We start from the raw sequence: 22,533 nt of genomic DNA, 5'->3' as shown, positions 1-22,533 counted from the left end.
GGCTGATTTTCTTTTCCTTCCTTCCTTCCTTCCTTCCTTCCTTCCTTCCTTCCTTCCTTCCTCCCTTCCTTCCTTCCTTCCTTTTTCCCTTTCTTCCTTGCTTTTTTCTCTCTCTTCCTTTATTTTTTTCCTTTTTATTCTATTGAATTTTTGGGTCATATTGGCAATGCTCAGAATTTAATCCTGACTCTTCACTAAATAATTACTCCTTAAGGTGCTCGGGGGACCATACGGGATGCCAGAGATTGAATCTGGGAGAACCCAGGTTGGCCAGGTGCAAGACATATGTCTTATCTGGTCCACTATCACTGTCTCCTGATTTTGTTACAATCCATCCTTCTTACTTTTTTCTGAATACTCCTATTCTACTAAGCAAATAAGGCTAAAAGCCCAATTGATTCTCTCCTAAACCATGAAACCAAATTCTGTAGGGAAATACTCAAGCTTTTCATGATTAATGCTAGCCTGGACCTCTCTCCATTGCACATATTATATTGCTGCATACCATGAGTTCCACGACAGTGCATTTTATTAGATATGAGACAGCACTAATTATAGATCATATATGGTACTAATATAAGCAGATGTGCCAACTAGATGATTACATACCATCACTTTCAAAGTATGTGCTAATATTAAAGACTTAAAAACAAAAATGTGTGACTTGAAGTGATAAAATGCTTACAAGCCATGCAATTCTATTTCTTCATCATACTGTCTGTTATCTTCAGCCAACTCATCCTACATCAACACCCCCAATCCTCTAACAAATTTTGTCCATGCTTTAAGTTCAGCTCACAGACACATCTAGAAGAACATTCTTATTTTATCCTTCCTATTCAAACTAAAAAGGTAACAGCATGGATTCCGCAAAAAAGGATGCACTTCCCAATAATTTATTGTAATTTACTGTAATGACTAATATATTCCCTGGTGGAAAAAAGCAGAAACCTTATATTGGAAACACAATGGCAAACCACAATTCATCCACTCATTTAATGCATTATTTTTTTACCATAGTGAATAGACTTGAAAGGATGAAGGAGAAATATGGGGTAGAGAATTAAACTTTCTACACAATAAGCAGAACTGATCTTCTTAATTTTCTACTATGCATCTTTGTGTTTGGAAACATTCTATATAAAAAAGTGTCAGAGCCCAGAAGAAATGAAGAGACAGATTGAGCTGCAGTTAGATTTGTGGGCTGCAGAGTAAAGTGCTTTTTCTCTCTGTTCAGGGATCTAGTCTCCTTTGGCTTAAAGAAACAAAGGGTTATTGGTAATGACAGTCAAGATCAACCACCCAGTGAGACATTGTGTACTCTTGGGCACTGCAAAGACCTCTACTGTGGAATTCCCACAGGGCCCAGAACTCATCTGCTTTGTTAGAAATGATACTTACTGCAATGAAGAATAAAATGATTCAGGAGAGAAGTAATTCTCCCCTTTTTTGCTTTACTCTTAACTCCAGAGTAATCAAATGTTGTTTATGCATAAAATTTTAATCCTTTCACAAATTTGTATTTTGATTTAATTTGCATATCCCATTTACTGCAAGTCAACAAGAAGAGAGACTCAACTAATTTAAACCATTTTTCTCTGGGCCTGAAATCCTTTCAGAAATATTTTCCATTAGATGACTCAATTATGTTTAATGTGGCTAATGTCAGTGGATTAGAATTTTGCTTAAAGAAACTCGTATTTAGAACAGTGAGAATGGGAAGGGTAGGGGGAGAACAGAAGAGAAGAGACAATAATTACCTGTCTTTGATGCTACACAGATCAATGTGTAAATCACTAAAATTCCCCAGGGAACCTTGCTGAACTGAAATGAGGTCCTTGGGCTGGTTATCAATAAAGATGAGCCTCATGCAGCCTTGGAAAGCTTTAATGGGATTTAAACATTGGGAATCGGTGAGATTGTCAGGGCACCCTGTGGGACAGAGAAAAAAAAAATGAAGAATACTGAAATGATCAGTCATTGCTTTGGCGACCTATTGATAGAAGACCTTGAAGTCTAATTATTTGGGTGCTTTTTCATTCACAGCTGTGCATGCGTTTTTGTTATAAATCGTAACATTCTCGAAGAGGAGACAGATTTGGTACAAAATGGGGCATACTTAATCATTGTAAAGAACAAAAAGCAAAATGTGTTAAAAGGAACACTGACAGTATTACATTTATCTCTTTCTTCTGTTTTTTTTTTTTTCTGTACATTTTTTCCCCCCTAATGTAAGCTACTTGGCAGTTTTTAAAAACTGCATAAACTTCAGTTATCCCAAGGAAGCAGCATGCGATAACTGCTTGAGGATTTCAATTCTTTCCTGAAATACACTTCTAATTGCACAATTCAATTCTGAATTACACTTTCAAAGGAAATTGTGTTTGGGGTAAGGATGACAGCAGAGTAATTGTCTAGTTAATTGTTAGCATTAACAGGCCTAGTTCCTACGAAAGGTATAGTCAGGGACATAACTGGAATTTTGAAATGATGTACAAAGCAACTATAAACACTAAAGGAACTAAGAGTTTAAATGCACATAGTTATGGTATGGCAATAGCATATGCAAAAGGTTAACTCCATATTCTTTTAAAGAGTGCTGCCAAAAAAAAAAAGGCATTACACTAATTTAGCATTGCTTGTAACCAGGTCACAACTACTCATTAAGATGGGTAGAGAACAATGTAGGTATGTGAATGTGTGCTTGCTCTTTATAAACTCCATCCCGATGGTTTTAATAGGTTCAGAACATATGGAAATGCAAGCTTGAAAACATAGCAATAACCCATAAATAATAGGGAATTATTTCAGCCATCTCTAATAGACAGTCACTGCTGGGCTTAGCCCAGCAGCTGGTTAACAGCTCACAGGCATACTATAAAATGAAGAGAGATGCTACAACTTCTAATTGAAGCTGTAGAGAGAATTTATGTAAGTTGACTATTATGACTCAAACTCATTTTTCACTTTCCTTAAGTTTACAGGCTACTTGTGGGGCGTTTGTTTAAACACTGTTTAAACAAAGGAGAAGTCTTCACCTTCTAAGTTTAACGCCCCTTAAGACCCACTCCTAAAAACACTTCTTCAACTGGGATAGGGTGGCCATTATGTCTATCAGGAATTTTGGATGCTTACATACCATAATTATTCAGCATCATTTGTTCCAGAAATAAATATAATACTACTTGTTCAATGTTGATGATGCATTGCATATTACACAAAATTAAACAGCTTGTGAGATAAATCTTTAGTGCCCAAAGATCCTTCTGTGGTTTTCATGCTGTATTTACTAACATACTTTTGCTGTCACTTGTGGGACAGAGAGAACAATGATCATGGGGACAAGGCCCTGTTCTATCACATACACAAATTATTCCATATCAGCAAATAAATACATTTTATTATCAGTTAAATGGAAATACTATTATACCCACTTGCAGAATTACTCTCAGTTAAATAATGCACATAAAATATTTACAAATAATAAAAGTGTTTTATTCTGTATGGAATTTGTGCATGAAATTATAGAAACATAAAGAGTGAGAACAAGGCATTTCCTGTGGCCTTAATGCCACATCACAAAGTTACTATTGAACCCTCTTTCCCTCTCAGGTTACCTCAGTAGGTATATGTATCTGCAAAAATGCAAAATTTCTTTTGCATGTCAAATCTCAACTGTATGTCATTGGTGGTAAGTCAGTAATTTTAAATTTCTACTAAAAAATTAGACTTTATAAATTTACATAAAATGTTTATCTTCAGTTTGCTAAAGAAAAACCATCAGCAACTACAGAGTGGGCCCAGTCTTTGCCAATCTTTAAAAAAGGTGAAGTCACTTATCTATTCCTCCCATGTAAGAAGCATTTTGCTCCTTATTTATGCTTTCACCTCACTAAACTCTCAGCAAATCTGCTTTGCTTCCCAATGGCCTTGATGAGAAAGCTCAGAGATCACTCTTGTATTGCTCAAGGACAGACAGTTGTGATTTATATTCCTTGGATATTCTTTTTATGAAATAATCACCTGGCTATAAAACTAAGTTATTAGTATTTTTTTAATGAAGGGGGAAAACTTGAGAAAATCCAAATAAATAGATATTAGAATCTAAAACAATACAGGAGATACTTCAGCACATGTTCTGCACCCTAACCAATTCGCCCTTATTTTATTTTATATTTTGTCACTGCAAAAGCTTTTTAGGACTCCCCCACCATTGAGATGACAGGGTCAGTACCAACCGCTATAGGCGGAACTATAAATTCTTGGGATTCTAGGTCTTCAACAGTTTTAATTGTTATTCTAGGCATGGCCTTCAAGATAAGGGAAAGGGGAATGGAGAGGATTAAGATAGGATATGAGAAGTGGTCTAGAAGACTGAGCATGCTGGTTGTGTCTGCCCATCTGAATTTTTTCTCTTGCAGGTACTGCTGACTATTCGTATGCTTTCTCCAAGATTTTAGCTGAATTTCCCCTTTTGAATGCAATAACAGAGTTTGGCGTGGCGACAAAAATCTCCTTTGGATGTTATGTAACACGGGCTCTTCGAGCTAACGTTCTTTATCCTCAGCACTGACCTAGATAGTTTATATTTCCACAGCTGTCAGAGAGTTTGCTTCGAATTATTTTGGACTGGGGGTGGAGGCCTCTGTGTGTATGATAGAGAATGGTTTAATAGACAAAATTTTAAAAAGGCAAATACTTGTCAACTGCATTTATCCCTCCCAGCTTTATTTTCAACCTCTCAAACTGGTGATATTACCTCCAAAGTAGTAGCTATTTCCAGAGTAAATATGCACCCGGGGAGTGTCCTGAGCTGGGGAAGCTGCATCATTATCCAGAGTGAGGGTGATGCGGTTCCTTCTGGCATTGATGCTAACTGAATGCCACAAGCCATCATTCAAGTTGCTGCCTGCAAAAAGAAACAGGAAGGGCAAGCGTAAGGATGATTGATTTGGGAGGTTTGGAGAGAGGGGCTTATTTCCTCTTCCTGACATGGTCCGTGTGCTTTCTCTGAGCTCTACCTGTTCTTTGCTTTGCTTAAACCAAATCCCAGCTGTTTCACAGGAGTCATATTTCTCTATTTATTGCTTAATTCTGTTATTTTCCTGTTTAAGCATGGCTGGATAGCTTCTAATGCATTTGATTTAAAAACAAAAAGACATAACACAAATATACATGCATACTAATCCCAGGGGAAGGCACCATATTAATTGATCTATTGATATATAAATACATGGTTAAGGCTGAAAGAATAACACCTCGAGCTGATTCCAGTGGTCTTATCTGCAGTGGTGGGCTTTTATGCATTTTTAATTTTCTCACTTTTTTTACACACAACATCTATGCCTTTCACAAGAAAAAGGATCTTATTTTAAAAGCAAAAATAGAGGAGAGAATCTTAGATTTTAAGAGGTCCCAGGTGAGGCAGTCTCCTGTTGGAAAAATAAGAGACTTATTCAATTTAAAGTTCTTCATTTTAAAATAAGGACTTATGGTCTTTATTCTTCAATATACCAGACATATTGTGTGATCATCTGTACAATTTATAATATGTACTCTGTAAAGTGCTAACAGAACCACACAGAACTGATATCATACAGAAGTGCTGCTAGGGCAGTTAGGAAATAGTGAATATTCACTAATAGTTAATATCCCCCCCCCTTCTTTCCCTCTGTAATTTTCCTTGGTACAAACTCCACTGTGTGCCATTTTACTAAGAATAATATCTGGTAAATTAGTCATAAGAGTTTCAATTATTTCCTCCAAAAAGTATTTTCTTTTAAACAAATTAAGTCTCTGTGAGTCAAAAAGTGCTCAGCGATAAAATAAACAAAACATGGTTGCATTTTGTTTTACATTTGGAGCACATTCGGTGATGCTCAGGGATTATTCCTGGCTCTGCTCTTAGTCTTTCTACTGGCAGGGCTCAGGGGACCATATGGGATCTGTTCCACTGCATGCAATACCAATGTCCAAGCTACTGCATTATCACTCAATCCCAACATAGTTGTATTTATCATACACTTCAGTGACAAAGATTTGTCATTGACAATAGTTATACATTTCTCCATTCAACAGTCTTTCACCTACTATCCCCTTCCATCCCATTGCCTCATTTCTTCTGCAAAATGGGGACTATGGTTGAACTTTCCAGTTATGCAGTAGTTTGTATTATATAAAGACCATGACAGTCACAAATAGACAACAATTTTAGCTAAAACAATTGGAAAGATGGGGCTGAAGCAATAGCACAGCAGGTAGGGCGTTTGCCTTGCACATGGCCAACCCGGGTTTGATTCCTAGCATCCCATATGGTCCCCTGAGCACCGCCTGAGTGCAGAGCCAGGGTGACCCCTGTGTATTGCTGGGTGTGATCCCCCCAAAAAAACAATTGGAAAGAATAATACTATAAATTGGCATTCTGCACCTGGAACTATGGCTGTTGATGTCAAATGACCTTCATCTTATGGGCAGGCCACAGGTAAATGAAAAAGACATAACCAAAGAGAATGAAAATACTGGCCTTCCTGTGAAGGGTAGTGGATCAAAGAGAAAGAAATACCAACAATGCATGATATTCCGGATGAATTGGTTATAGAGAGATATTAAAGAAAGAAGGATTAATTCCACATGAAAATTAAAAACAGGCTGCACAGAAGACGCAGTGATAGTGTAGAGAAAATATGAGAAACTAGCAAGAATTTACTTTGAGCAAGAGTATCAGGTAATGGAGAACCTGAAGAAGGGGCTAGGGAAGGGTCAGCAGAGCAATAGTACAGTGGGTAGGACACTTGCCTTGCATATTGTCTATGGGGCTTTGGTCTTGGCATCCCATATGGTCCCTCAAGCCCCCAAGACTTACCCTTAAGCACAGAGCCAGGAGTAAGCCCTGAAAACCACCAGATGTGTGCCCTTCCCTAAATAAAGAAAAACTAATAAAGAGGGATTTGAAATGAGAAAATCAGTGAGAACAACAGAAAGGCAGGTGAGAGGAGATGCAAGTCATCCAGTGATCTCATGTGTCAGATTTCAATGGGGCCTTTACCAATTCTCTTTGATAAGAAATTCTGGAGAGCACTGTACCCAACTCAATCTACCAGAATTCATGAAAATGGAGTTTTATGTATATTCATCTATTAATGTGTGCTGGATGATGTAACACGAAGAAAAATCACTAATTAAGAACAAGGCTATTGGGGCTGGAGCAATAGCACAGCGGGTAGGCATTTGCCTTGCACGCGGCCGACCCGGGTTCGATTCCCAGCATCCCATATGGTCCCCTGAGCGCTGCCAGGAGTGATTCCTGAGTGCATGATCCAGGAGTAACCCCTGTGCATCACCGGGTGTGACCCCCACAAAAAAATGCAAAAAAAAAAAAAAAGAACAAGGCTATCCAAGAAGAACCTGTAGCATGAGAATGACCTTTCTGGAGGAATGGGTGGCAGAGAAAGAGGGCTGAGAGGAGTCAAACTGCACCAGAAGTGAAGCACAGTCCCAGAAGACAGAATGAATCGTGGCAGCCAATGTAGTGAACATAGTGAGTAAAGCTTGGATTAAGAGTTATTTCTGGAGGAAAATGATATCAGACTTGGTAGAGCTGACTGGAGCAATCCATAAGAAACCAATTGGGGAGAAATCAGAGCTGAGGTCTGTGGGGCTTCTCAGAACAACTGCCAAAGATACCTGAACCCTCAGATTGTATGTAGAAGCTGCCCTGGAAGAGACAGCACCAGGCAGGGGGCCCAGCTGCGCTGCCCTGGGCAGCATACCCCATCTGCTCACACAGCCCAGGTATAAGGGAGCCTCTTCCATTTACAGCCATTATCCTCACAGCCAGTCTATACTGCAACACTGAACATCTGCTGGGGTGAAGGGGGAAACTGGGAGACTGCTCAGGCCAGTGGCCCGACTTTCTTGAGAAGGACAGGGTTTGAGGTCCTAGCAACAGGGACTCTGTTAATGAGGTAGAGGTTCTGTCAGGTGTTGCCTGGTGAAGAACATTTGACTTCTGTCAGGGGTAACTGTGGGGCAGAGCCAGGTGCAGACCAGCACTTCTTTTTTCTTCAATTTGCATGCTAATTTAAATGCATCTGCATAGCATCTGAGACAGCATCTGCAGATAACTGTAGTCTGGGCTAGAGGGGAATCAGTAACTAATTTAATGCATAGGATGTGAATAACTTCTAAGAGCTGAGCACCCTGAGAGACATCAGGGATACAATAGTGGAAAAAAAGTACATACAGAAACCATGGGGGTGTCACATTTCATTGGAGACACTTCTAGTCATTTTGTAGATGAAAATGAACTGAGAGAAAAGACTGATCAATGAGTTGCTCCCATCTCTTCCTATATCACTATCCATGTTTCTTTCTAAAATTATCATTTACTGAGGCTTTTCTTCATTGTTAATTCTTTTTTTCTTTTATTATTTTTTATTTTTTTTGTCTGCTTCTCCTTTGGAGTTGATCTCCTTTGATATTTTTCTCCATGGCCCCTAGTCTCCATAGGGAAGCCTGTATGAAAGCTCAGCTCTTCAGAGGAGGATTATTGGAACATTTGTGCTTGATGCTGACCACACAAAAGGATCTCCTGGGAGCTTTTGAAGAGACAGGTCCCTGGGCCCCACACCAGGTTAATTAAAGCAGACTTTGGGGGTGGCCCCAGTTCCTATAAATTTCAAAGATTCCCAGAGATTCAATTATGCAGCTGGATTGGAAGCTATTGCACTGGAAGTTACAGATAGGAAGGAGGTAGGCAGATGGTGGAAAAAGAAAAAGCAAGGCTGATTTAGAGAAGGTAGTCTGGGAACAGATCCCTAGGGGAGCAAAGCGACAGATCCCTTCTATAGTCCCTTCTAACACTATTTTCCACCAAGTCCTCTTTCCCATATTACTCTGCTAAAGGATCACATATAATCAAGGCTTGGCTTATTTCTGGTTTCTGTTTTTTAGTTCATTTTGTGCCTTTTAAACCATTTGTTTTGTTCAGTTTGGGGACTATACCTAACAGTGCTCACGGCTTATTGCTGGCTCAATGTTCTGGTGTCATCCCTGGAGGTTCAGTGAAGAGAGAACCAATGCCATGCAGGTTGGGAGGGTTACAGAGGAAGGAGGGTTCAAATCAGGTCAGAGATCTGAACTATCAATCTCTACAACCCCCAAAGTTTATTTTTGTAGAAATATTCAATTTTATTTTATTTTACTTTGCTTTTGGACTAGAGAGATAGCACAACAGGTACGGCAGTTGCCTTGCACGCGGCCAACCCAGGTTTGATTCCTCCATCTCTCTCAGAGAGCCCAGCAAGCTACCAAGAGTATCCCGCCCACAGGGCAGAGCCTGGCAAGCTACCTGTGGCATATTCGATATGCCAAAAACAGTAACAACAAGTTTCAAAACGGAGAGGTTAGTTACTGGTGCCCGCTCAAGCAAATCGATGAACAGCGGGATGAGAGTGCTACGACAGTGCTACTTTGCTTTTGGGGTCGCACCCAGAGATGCTCAGGAGTTACTCCCGGCTCTGCACTTGGGAATTACTCCTGGTGGGGCTCAGGGTACCATATAGGATTCAGGGAATCAAAACTGAGGTCAGACATACACAAGGCAAAAGTGCTTGCAATGGCAGGGGGTGAGGGCTGGGGGCAGAGAGAAACTGGGGTCATTGGTGATAGAAAATGTACACTGGTGAAGAAGTAGAAGTTGGAACATTATATGACTAAAACCAAATGATGATCAACTTTGTAACTGCACGTCTCACTGTAATTTAATTTATAAATAAATTTAAACAAATTGTTCTAAATAGAAAATAAATAAAAACTCAGAACTTTTTGAAAAGGTGAAGAAGAATACAATGTTTTTGAGAACAGGAAAATCTTGACGAGGAAATTTTCTGGGTATATAGTAGGATCACTTTAATGCGTTCACAATGTGTATATAGCTTAGAAATTGTGACTGTTTCAGAGGGAGAACTTGAGTTTTTGAATTATTGTTAGATTATGACAAACACAGGAGTAAATATCATTTGGCATTTCCCAAATTAGCGAAGAATGAAACTATACTCAGTGTTAGTGGATACAGAGGGAAGCAGGGAATTTAATATGTTCTGATGGGAGCATACGTTTGTATATTCTTTATTGAAGGAAGGAAATATACTAGTAAGTATCCCAACCCCTAAAAGTGTCATAGCTCATTTGCTATGAGTTTTATTCTGGAGAATTAATCTCAAATAGCAGTAAAACTGTAAGCAAGATTAATGGTCAAGATAATTCATGGCACCTTATTTATAGGACCAAAAATTCACAGTATGTTCACTAAAAATAGCTAAGCTAAGTAAAATATATGATACAATATAAAACATAATGTAAGCATTAAAAATACTACAGTCAAGAATACTAGTGGTATTATGAAAAGTTAGATTCTCACATATACATTTTAGTATCTGTAGCATGGCTTCCGTTTTATTAAAAATTGTTCCAAAGAGAAAATATAAGAATTACTTTGAATGACAGAACCACTGATCAATTTTAGTCTGCTGATTTTTCTTATACAGAATATTGAAGATTTAAAAGTTTCTTGAAAGAAAAATGTTAGGCCAGAGCAATAGTACAGTGCGTACATAGGGTGTTTGTCTTGCAGCCCTACATACTGTACCATATGAGAGGCTGGTTTGATCCCCAGCATCCCTTATGGTCCCTGAAGTACTATGAGGAGTAGTTTCTGAGTGCAGAGCTAGGAGTAACCCCTGAGCATCACCAGACATGACCCAAAAGTCAAAAAGAAAAATAAAGCACAGCTGGATCTGGCCTAAAAGTCAAAAGAAAATATACAACTGTTATAATTATTCTTAAAACAAAGCATTTTCATTGAGATCAAGGATAAGAAAACCATTCATTTCAAGATCTTGATCCCAGTGCTCAAAGCAGCAGCTCTAAAGTCCCAAATTTCAATTGGTACATTTCTATTTAAAGCACTTTTCAGAGTGCTACCTTTTTATGCAGACCAGGAACTAAACAAAGTCAAACAATTGTCAAAATGTTTCATATAGAGAAAAAATAAGTTTCAAAAATTGCAGATTAGTTATAAATTTAGTAATAATACTTTTACCTGTATTCAGTATCTTCATATGTCAGGCTTTTTAAATATATATTGGCTAATTCTCATAGTAGTAGTAAAGGTCATTTTTTATTGTCCTCATAATATAGATCTAAAACAAACTTAAGAGGAGGGACCTACATGAGTTTATTTGGCTGCACTAAAGAAAAGCAATAATCTAAAGGAATATGCCCAGAATCTTGATAGAGCATGTTTTGCTTGCTGAACATCCAGAGCCTGTGGTAGGAATTTCTTATATGTCCAGATAACTTCGTAATGTTCAATTGCCTGTTGTTCAATTCAAGTTGGCTTTTATTTATTTCTTTTTGTTTTGTTTTGTTTGCTTTTTTTTGTTTTTATTTATTTTTTTAATTAAATAACCATGTGGAAAGTTATAGTTTCCAGCCCTGCTGACAAAGAAGCATTTGATAGTTTTCCATTGCTGAGAATGAAGAGATATGATTTAGGTTTAGGATTTCTGCATTTTAGTACATTAGTACTTAAGTCCAGTGAGATTTATGTTAGAAATTGCATCATTTCCCTTCCTGGGGCAACATGGGGCTCTGACTTAGTTCACAGTTTAGAGACATTGGTGGAAGCAGTTGCTGGTACCAGAAGTAGTCTAGCTGTCCTCTGGATCATGGTGATCAGCAGCAGAACGGCCGCACAAATAAACATGTGGCCACTTGAGTCGCATCTCGGCAGAGCGCGCACCACTATTGCCCCTGTCCGAGACTCTATTTATTTCTTTTAGAGAAAAAACTTACTGAGGTAAAACTCACGTCTCATTTAATTATTTTTTTTGGTAAAGTCACAATTAGGCAACAATTACCATATTAGTTTCAAATCATTTCATAATCCCTGAATAAATTTCCCTGGTATGGCTTAAACTTGTCATTTTTCATCTCTAGTCATAACTAGGCATATACTTTCTCAGATACATTTGTCTATTCAGAACATTTGATAAAAGGAAAAACACATATTATGCTCCAATTTATGATTGGCTTCTTTTGCTTTACATCATTATTTGATGTTCATCTATGTAGTGTCACAATGATTATTAATATATTTAAGACTAATATTCTATTGTGTATTATAGCATATTTTATTCATCCATTAATCAATTGATAAAGATTCAATAACGTTAAGTGCTTTACTATTACATTATATTATTATATTATTTATTATTATATAGTAAGTGCATATTATTATAAATAGTAGTGTTATGGGCTTCAGTGCACAGTTTTCTCTGTGGACCTATGCTTTTATTTCATGTAAGTGTGCATTTTGTAGTACAGTTGCTATTTCATGTTTGGTAACTCTGTTTTACCATTTGAAGAACTGTCAGGATACTTTCAACGTGTCTTCAACAGTTAACATACCCACAAGGCATCTTCTTTTTTATTTTTAATTAAAAAGTATTTTGCATTTTACTCTGCCTCCATTCTTTTTCTTAACAGTTACAAGACTTTAATGTTTGAATTTTAGTCATACATTGATCAAACACCCATTCCAGTGTACATTTTTCACCACCAATGTCCCCAGTATATCGTCCTGCTGCAGCTTTGCAGACAATCACCCTCTTACTTTCTCTCTCTTTACTTAGGGTACTATGATTCACAATACAGATTACAGATAATGAGAGGCCATCATGTTTTGCCCTTTAAATATTTTCAGCATACATCTCCCATTCTCCCATCCCGAGTGAACCCTCCAACCATCATTGACTTAGTAATCCCTTCTCTATTCCAGCTACCTTCTGCCCCAGCTCATAATGCAGGCTTCCAACCATGGAGCAATGTTCCTGGCCCTTGTCTCTACTATCTTTGGGTGTTACTCTCATGAATCAGAAAGAGAAGGACAAACACAGAATGGCTGCACTCATTGGTGGAATATAACATATCGTAACATGAGGCATCTTCTTTTTGAAAACACTGAGTTCATACTTATGTCCCGCCCTTTTATAGATATTCGAGTTCCAAGGAATAATTAGAGTGAAATCCCATTTTTTCTCTCAGTGTGTTCACTTAAGCCTCACATTAGAATTCCAGGTATTATTATTTTTCTTTCAGTTTCTATGTTAGTAATAATATAAATAACCTAATATACTGAGAACTTCATATCAACTTACGTTCACATCTGATGAGATTGACAGTTACTATTGTGATGTCCTAAACAATGTTGTGTTTGTTTTCAATAGAATTCAGGTCATCATCCCTGCCTTGGTAGATGCCAGTAACAGTGCTCCATCCTGCCACCCAGACAGTATGGGGGTGCTAGCGATGATCTCATTTGGTGGAGAATAAACTGGACTTATTTAATGTTTTTTGAGGTTTCAGACAGTAGCCTGACTTTCTTCCATGCCTGCCTCTCGTCTTTTTCTTTCTCTGTCTTTTTCTCTCTGTCTCTGTCTATGTTTCTCTCTCAAATTTTTGCTCTCACCCTCAGTTAAACACTGGCAAATTCATAATATATCATTATATTCCAGGTTTCATCTTCTATTATTATCTTTCATAGTAATTTGAAAATAGAACTAAAATCAAGTTCCAGGTATTCTAAGCATGACCCATTATAGTCACATGTAGACCTCAAATACGTAACTCAGGTAGAAGAAAGTCCCCAACACTATGTCTAATGCTGGAAATAAGTTGTTACAGATTTCTTTAATTTCTTTATTGGTCTGTAACCCCTGAATTAAGGTCCTGCCACTTACAATTTCCATGGAATTAGACAGAATTCTTAATCTAACATCTCTGTCTTCATTTGCAAGACAGGCAGAGACAGACAGAGATAGAGATAGTGAGATTATCTGACTGGATTGGGAATTTCTTGGTTTTATCTTGCCTTGAAAAACTAATCCATTATTCTTTCATGTTCTGTTATACTTACCACTGCTAAATAGTTAAAATATGTTTTCTAATTTTTGAGAGAAGTCAATAAGAGATACATAACTAACTGAACAAGACAATTTAAATGTGTGCATTACATTTAATAATACCATTATACTATAATTTGGATTCTGAACTCTGTTTTTCTCTTGGGGACCATCGGTCTATCAGTTATCACAGGCTCACAGCAAATAAATTTCCCATTGAGTTATATGGCCTGGAAAATAAAATTCAAACTGTTTAGTTTGACAATCTAAAACCTCTATAATCAAATTTTCCTCTATCTTCCCAATCTTTGATCCCAACATCCCTACACAAACATCTGAATCTAATAAGAGTTGTATATTCATTAGACTGCAGAGTGAATGCAACTTAACTAACTGGAGTTAGATCAGTCTCTGCTGACTTGCAAACTTTTCCCGGTTACCCAAATATCCAAATGCATCTCCCAATCCTTCAGTGCCTGTGTGCTACTGTAGTGCTTCCCCTTTGAACCCTTGGAAACCATATGCACAAGATATATATATATATATATATATATATATATATATATATATATATAATATATATATATTCTTTTTTACTTTCTATCTTAATTACCTAACATAGAGCAGACTTTATATAAAATACTATGTGTTTCCATAAGTTAATAAAAGAAATAAATTAAGCAGCATTTTATAAACCAGTCCACAGTATAGTGATTGCTCCTAAATTCATGAAGCGCCCACTGTCTGATCAAATTATTTAGTTCATATTATTTACTGCCTTGTACAACTAATTAACAGTTCATCTCTGTAAGTCTTATATCCTCAATGAGATTACATGTTCCTGAGGGTCCGAGTCTGAGTCATGTTTTGGTGTCTCATCGGGATCAACAGGGCAACTTGGTGCTCTCTCTAAATGCTCCTTGATTGATTGAACATCACACCAGCTGAATCTCCACTGCCAAGTGTCAGCAGCAGGCCTGTCTCTAGCACATGAGTCATAAATCACTGGTTAAAGCGTTCCAACTTGTATCCTAGCTCACATGTCAAGGTAACCTAGCTCCTGTTAAATCATGGTCAGTACAGGAGAAGAACACACCTGGGTTTAGCCTTCACCACAGTCACATAGGAAATGTAGTGTGTTTACAGTGTATAATGAAGACGATGTTCTCTTAACTTGGATGTTCAGCTCAAAGAACTATATGAGATGAACTAAACTCAAATCCAGAGATGGTTATCTCTATACCACGTCCTGGATCCATCCAAACTTCATGCTTCAGTCAAAAGTAGTACCTCATCTTTTGTCTATCACCCTTTATACACTGTGACCTAAATGTCTTAAGCTATTTCTGAAGTCTTACACGTCTATATCTCCTTCTCTTTCTATCTTATTGGAGCATCCTTTTCTTCCATTTTTAGTAAAATACTACCAATTCTTTGATTTGTTTTAGGGCCACACCCAGGTGCTCAGGATTTCTCCTGACTCAGTGCTCTTTAATCTTCTGGAGGTGCTAATGAAAGAGGAAGCTTCAGTTTACCCTTGCCAGCTGCTATGAGCAGTTCTGTTTTTTTTTTTTTTTGACTGCCTCCATGCTATATTTTTGACTTTTTCCAAATTCCTGGGTTCTTTCTGATAAATACGAGTTAGCAATTATCTACCAGAAAATTCTGCCCTAGCCTTTAAGCTCACCTGGAAGCTAAGTTTAATGGACAACAGGCAAATGGCAAGACAAGAATCTGTTGTATCCTGCATTCTCTAGTAACATTCTCTTCAATTGATAAGAAATGCAAAGAGCCCAATTTCCATTAAAATGTCTTACACAAAAACCCTTATCTGTAACTCCCCTACATTTTCTGTAACACAAAGACCCAATTTTCCTATAAAACTTCCCACAAAATGAGCCATGATTAACTTAGTCCTATACTGTTTCACAGTACATGAGGAGTTCTTTTTCTTTTCTCTTAAACTTTCCAATAAGCTTTCTACTTTCCAACTCTGAATCTAAGCATCTTTACCACTTAATATTTTGATTCTTGAAAATATTGAAGAACCCGAGGATCGTGAACAGACAGACAGTCACCCTCACTGGGCCAGCACCATCTGCAGCACTCTGGGGACTGTATGTGGTGCTGGGGATTGAAAATGGTCCAGTTGAATGCAAGGCAAGAGTCTTTCTTTCTTTCTTTCTTTCTTTCTTTCTTTCTTTCTTTCTTTCTTTCTTTCTTTCTTTCTTTCTTTCTTTCTTTCTTTCTTTCTTTCTTCCTTCCTTCCTTCCTTCCTTCCTTCCTTCCTTCCTTCCTTCCTTCCTTCCTTCCTTCCTTCCTTTCTTTCTTTCTTTCTTTCTTTCTTTCTTTCTTTCCTTCCTTCCTTCCTTCCTTCCTTCCTTCCTTCCTTCCTTCCTTCCTTCTTTCTTTCTTTCTTTCTTTCTTTCTTTCTTTCTTTCTTTCTTTCTTTCTTTCTTTCTTTCTTTCTTTCTTTCTTTCTTTCTTTCTTTCTTTCTCTCTTTCTCTCTTTCTCTCTTTCTCTCTTTCTTTCTGGTTACTTCTGGCTCATGCACTCAGGAATCCTCCTGGGGGTGCTTGGGGGACCATATGGGATGCTGGGAATCAAACCTGAGTCGACCATGTGCAAGACAAACAGCCTACCCGCTGTGCTATCGCTCCAGCCCTGAGAGAACCTTAATTTCTGTATGTATTTGGCCCCCAAATTCTTCTAATCTTAATAATGTTGTTTATGTCTATCCAAACAAGCCTTCATAACTCATCCATTCTAGCACTTATTCTGTGTTCCCTTCTATACTCTATGCACACATATATCCTAAACATATGTCTTATTGCATAGTAAGTGATCCTTTTACATCCCTTTCAATAGTGCATATGAGCCTCTTTAGGGCAATGTCTCTATACTCAACTTAGAGTTTAGTACTAGCACAAAGTGAACATTTCAAAAGTTTTCTGAATTAAACAGAAGCATAATTAATTGAGGAATAAATTATTAAAGCATATAGTCTCCCCATTCATCGATTTGCTCGAGCGAGCACCAGTAACATCTCCATTGTGAGACTTGTTGATACTGATTTTGGCATATTGAATACGCCACAAGTAGCTGCCAGGCTCTGCCATGCAGGCAGGATACTCTTGGTAGCTTGCCGAACTCTCCAAGAGGGATGGAGGAATCGAACCCAGGTCGATTAACCATGTGCAAGTTTAATGCCCTACCTGCTGTGTTATTGCTAAGACATATTAAAGGAAACAATAGTACATTTTATAATTAAACTATTATGCCATCACATTAAAAAATCTAACTTCCTCAGCTACTTTTTTGAGTGAATCTGAAGTAAAAAGAATTTTAGCAAATCATATTTTTCCATAAGTTTTACCCAGATCTTTAAAAAAATGAACTGCCCCCAAAAGCACTACTTCTATAAACACCCACAACATTTTATTTCATAAAGCTTAGGAAATTATACATCTCAGTTTTCCATGGAAATGAATATCTCATTGTATTCTCTCTTCTGAAACTGTTTCAGAAGGAACTCTGTGTTCATCCAGACAGATTGTTGTGACAATCATGGTTCATTATCTATGCATTTATTTGTCCTTGCTAATAAGAGTTTTTTTCATTATTATTATCTTAGCTAAAACAGGCATAATGACAAATTAACTGAGAAAAGGCAAAAGTTCATGGCATCATCATGTTTACTCAGTCTGCAGATGGTGGCTATATATAAATAAATTCTATGGAAAAAGGGCAATATTTGGAGAACAGATCTAATAATTTCAGGACTATAGCCTAAATCCATCTGATCACAATTATTAATCAGGGTAAGCACTTCCATGCTGCAAGAAACAGAACTCCCACCTATCTCTCCACCTCTGGAAGTTCCACTGGCCTTTATCTAATTAGTGTTTCCACTGAAGATGCTCATCCCTCGGTTTGACACATGTTGCAGCATTTAATTTTTGCAACAAGAGCATAAGAGATCAGTATGACTCATTTATAATTAAAATGATATCCTTCAAAAATGCTTAAAACATCAACTCAACTAATTCATTCATTCAAATAGTTGCTCATACATGCAAAAGTGATTGAGGCCCTGTTATAAGAAAGATGTTGACCAGATCTTAAGAAAAATACTGAGCAAAGGAAAGCAGTATTTGTGGCCTATAGATCCTAAATTTCTAGTGATAAATGCTATACAATATATTTATCACTGTATCACTGTCACTGTCATCCCATTGCTCATCGATTTGCTCAAGCGGGCACCAGTAACATCTCCATTGTGAGACTTGTTGTTACTGTTGTTGGCATAAACTAAATATGTTTAGTTTATATTTATAGAACAAGGAACGAGCTGTTACCTGAATTGTATCACCCCAATTTCATATAATGTAGTCCTAACTCTCAGTACCTCAGAATATCTGTGTATATAGAGCACTGCCTGTAATAAAATGATAAAATTAGATTAATGTGAATGCTCACCAATCCAATATAACTAGTGTCCCAAGAAGAAGAACCTAGGACAGATATGGGCACAGGTGTGGTTCATATGAAAAAAAATGTGAGAATACGATAATCTACATGCCTCAAGATAGGTCCTCAAAAGAAGTGAACTCTGCCATTTACCTTGACTTTTATCTATAACCACAAGAACTATAAGAAAGCTTTTGTTTTACTAACAATAGAATACAAATATTGTGTTGAACTTTTTAATAGCAGTCCTAGTAGATTATTGCATGCAATACATATACTTAGTTCAAATTCTGCAAAAAAGAGGGTATAGAAGAATGCATGGTTATCTGGTATCTGTCTGTTTTGGGAAAATATCAACTAAAATAAATTTTGAAAGATAAATTAGGGACCAGGGTTTTTTATGACTTAAAAATAGCAATTTGAAGTTTAAATATAATGTCCAATAATTATAAACCATTAATTATAACACAACTTAAGATTCTATAGAATCTCTGCATTGAGTTTTGTGGCCCCTAGGGTGTATTTCCAGGAATGGTATCACAGGATATTATGGAAGCTTATTTCTGCGTGTTTTTGAGGAATTGCGCATTGTTTTCCAAAAAGACTGGATCAGTCAGCATTGCCATCAACAGTGAATGAGAGTTGCTTTCTCCCCACATCCACACTAGGAATGGATGTTCTTGTTCATTTTCATGGATGAATAAAGAAGCTATTCTACAGCTACAAATGGAATACTCTAAAATCCTTAGGAAAAATAAAGTGACAAAATTTGCTTATACATGGATGGATATGGGGAGTATATCATGCTGCGTGAAATGAATAAGAGAACAAGGAACATAGAATGATTGCACTGATTTACAAGGTATTAAAAAACTGTATTATAGGAATGATACCCAAAGGTTGGAGAGATAGCACAGCAGGTAGGGTGTTTGCCTTGCATGCAGCCAACCCGGGTTCGATTCCTCTGTCCCTCTGGGTTCAATTCCTCTGTCCCTCTCGGAGAGCCCGGCAAGCTACCGAGAGTATCCCCCCTGTACGACAGAACCTGGCAAGCTACCTGTGGAGTATTCAATATCCAGAAACAGTAACAAGTCTCACAATGGAGATGTTACTGGTGCCCGCTCAAGCAAATCAATAAAATCGATGAACAAGGGGATGACAGTGCTACAGTGCTACCCAAAGACAATGAGGGCAAGGAGGAATGGTCCTAATGTAGGAAGCATGTTACAAAGGTGAGGTTGTTGGCGGGGAGTGAATTTAGGACTGAGAAGGAGTCACTATGACAATGATAGGTGGAAATTATCACTCTGGACATGATCTGGGTTCTGAAAGTGATATACATGGTATTCTTCAAGTAACACTATTGCAAACCACAGTGCCTAAAAGGAAAAGAAAATTGAAGTCAGAGAGTGGGGAGGGAGTGGGGGAGAAGGAGGGAGAGAGAGAGAGGGAGGGAGGGAGGGAGGGAGAGGGAGGCAGAACGGGTGAGAGGCAGAGGGAAACAGAACATCAGTGGAATAAAATATACTTTGGTGAAGGGATGGTTCTGGAACTTATATGATTTAAATTCAATCATAAACAACTTTGTAACTGTATCTCAGAGTGAATGCACAACAAAAAGAAATTTTAAAAAGGTTCTTTAGAATTGAATTATCCCTTGAGCTAGAAAAAGAGCAAATAAGCCACAGAAATATACTAAGTATGGAAAATCAATGATTGGGATAGTTGATTACATTTTGGAGTGTTTTATATAGCACCAATAAAGGAAATCTAGAAACATTAGTAAAAAAAAGAAACATTAAAGAAGTGGACACTTTTGCTTGCAGCTAGAAATTGAATGGAATGTATGGACATGGAATCTAATCTTCATTAAGCCATTTGAGTCCACTGAAAACTTCTCTACGGTGTCAGGTTGGTTTCTGGAATTTTCTAGTCATTTCTTTTTGACCATTTTTTACACTCTATGCCTAGTTTTCCCTTTTCACTTTCAGTTTTTGACTATTTAGCAGTGTGAAGTTGTCATGTTCAGATCTCACAGTTTAGAGATGAATTCTTCAACCTTTTTCAGTATCATTTTTACGTAGATATTCATTTTTGAATATGGCAATTCCACTCTGTTTATTGCCTCTAGTAATATTAAGGTAGTGCTATCTAGCGATAATCTATGCCTCTGTAAAGCTTGATAAAACAAAAACCAAACAAACAGTAGTCTCTAATTTGGGACCTGAGAGATGGTATAGTAGGTAGGGAACTTGCCTTCCATGCAATAGACCAGAATTCAATTCCTGGTACTTTGTACAGTCCTCCAAACCTGTGGAGTATGGCTATGGACACTGGGGCATTTAAGAGCCGACCTTGCAAGTCGGTCCTGGAGTGACCTGGAGGCCCTGCAGAAGGAAGTATCTGGGCAAAGTTGGCAAGAATAGGGTGTCAGCACCACCTCACTCGACTCAGTCACATATGGCCGAGACACAGAAACTGCCATGTTCACTTAGCAAGTCATCCTAACTGCAGCAGCTAACCTTGAATGGGATTGGTTCGGAACAAAAAGGAGCAGGAAAGGTAATAGGTCAATAATGCTGAACTTTATGTGATTGGACTTTCCTTTAAGCTGAGACCCTCTTTAAAATATATGTGCATTTGGTAATATAGTGAATATCGATGGCTGCTCCTCTGCGCCTGTCATCCTTCACCCCACATCTGCCTTGACCCGGTGTGCAAAGTGTCTGGGCACCTTGGGGAAAAACTGCTCCCCAAGAAGATCCTACCCTGAGCTAAGACCCAGGAATAAGTTATGAACACTGCTGGGCATGGTGTAAAAACAACAAACAAAAAGAGTAGCCTTTCCCAAAAGTTGTCACAATGCCATTTGACCTACTTATGCTTGCCCTACTTTTTTGTAGTAGAACATTTTTATAAAAAGCCTTATCTATAAGAAAACACACACCATATTTGAAGACTTTATGATGTCTTGATCTTTTTTTGCTTTCAAATAAAATGGCTCCAGTATTGTTTATTGACTAACATAGTTTGAAAGTCCTATGTTTTCTGATAAGCTCTTGTGTGTGTATGTGTGTGTGTGTGCTCATGCACACACACAGGATCACACACACACATACCCCACATATACACTAATCTAGCATGATTTAAAGATCACCAAACATATTTTTAGATTTAAAAAGCTTTCAGAATCTTTGGCTCTTATCTCTTTGTAGGAGAGTCATATTCATAACCTTTCTGAAATATTGGAGCATCTTATTCATAAAAGTCACCATAATAAAGAGAGCAATTTGACTTTTCTTAAGCCTCCAAATGAACCATAATTTGGAGAGCTGAAATTGTGATATTTAGCTAAACACTTTACCATAAATATCTCCTGAATTATGGCCATTTGTCCTAGTTTTTAAAGAAAACGGTTGAGTCAATGATTTACATGGCTGTAGAATGGATAGGATTGATGTATTCTTCATCAAGAACTAGAAGGGACTTTGGTTATTCTGAGTTTCTTTTAGCTAAAGAGTACAATGACACTGCCAAAACAAGACTTTATTACATTCTGAATCTATGCAGAGCAGAATTAGACTGGACCCTTGACTGCTAAAGACTGCGTTAAAGGTCTTTGCCCAGACTCTCATTTCAGCAAGAAGCTGACATTTGAGAAGTACTATAGCTAAGAAAATAAAACTGAAGACTGTAATGACTAAAATCTCCACACTTGTTTCCCCCTATTTTCATTTCTCAGCATTCTCCCATTAGAAAAATAAAAATAACATTGAAATGTCAGATCTTTTTCAGAATAATTATAGTGGTGGCAGCCTTTCCTTTATATTACTTAATGTTTTACTTAAAATTCTAAACACTCTGTCCCTATTCTCCAAAAAATATAAACCAAAAGGATTCTGTTACCTCAATGCAATTTCCTGAATTCTTAGTAATTCAGAGCGGTTAGGACAATGTCAATCTCCATCCTAAGTATCTAAGTATCTTTTCTAAAGATACTTAGAAATGATGCTTTGAAATGATAGTCCTTAATTTATTTAAAACAATACAATGAGGCATCAAGGACCAAATGTGGACTCGTGAAAGAGAATGGTGCCA

At 37.5% G+C, this 22,533-nt stretch overlaps 1 protein-coding gene across 1 annotated transcript in view; it reads right to left on the bottom strand.

Annotated features, from left to right (window-relative positions):
* CNTNAP5 (contactin associated protein family member 5) overlaps positions 1 to 22,533 on the bottom strand; it is a 932,137-nt gene that overhangs the window by 388,282 nt on the left and 521,322 nt on the right. Inside the window, exons 9-10 of the mRNA XM_055120538.1 lie at positions 4,760 to 4,909; positions 1,761 to 1,932 (exon numbers count right to left, since the gene is read on the bottom strand). Of these exons, the coding sequence (XP_054976513.1) occupies positions 1,761 to 1,932; positions 4,760 to 4,909 (322 nt within the window). The remainder of the gene's footprint in view (positions 1 to 1,760; positions 1,933 to 4,759; positions 4,910 to 22,533) is intronic.

The sequence above is a fragment of the Sorex araneus genome, chromosome X, assembly GCF_027595985.1.
Source record: "Sorex araneus isolate mSorAra2 chromosome X, mSorAra2.pri, whole genome shotgun sequence".
In the NCBI taxonomy this organism is placed as follows: Eukaryota; Metazoa; Chordata; class Mammalia; order Eulipotyphla; family Soricidae; genus Sorex; species Sorex araneus.
This window is presented reverse-complemented; position numbering and strand designations above follow the sequence as displayed.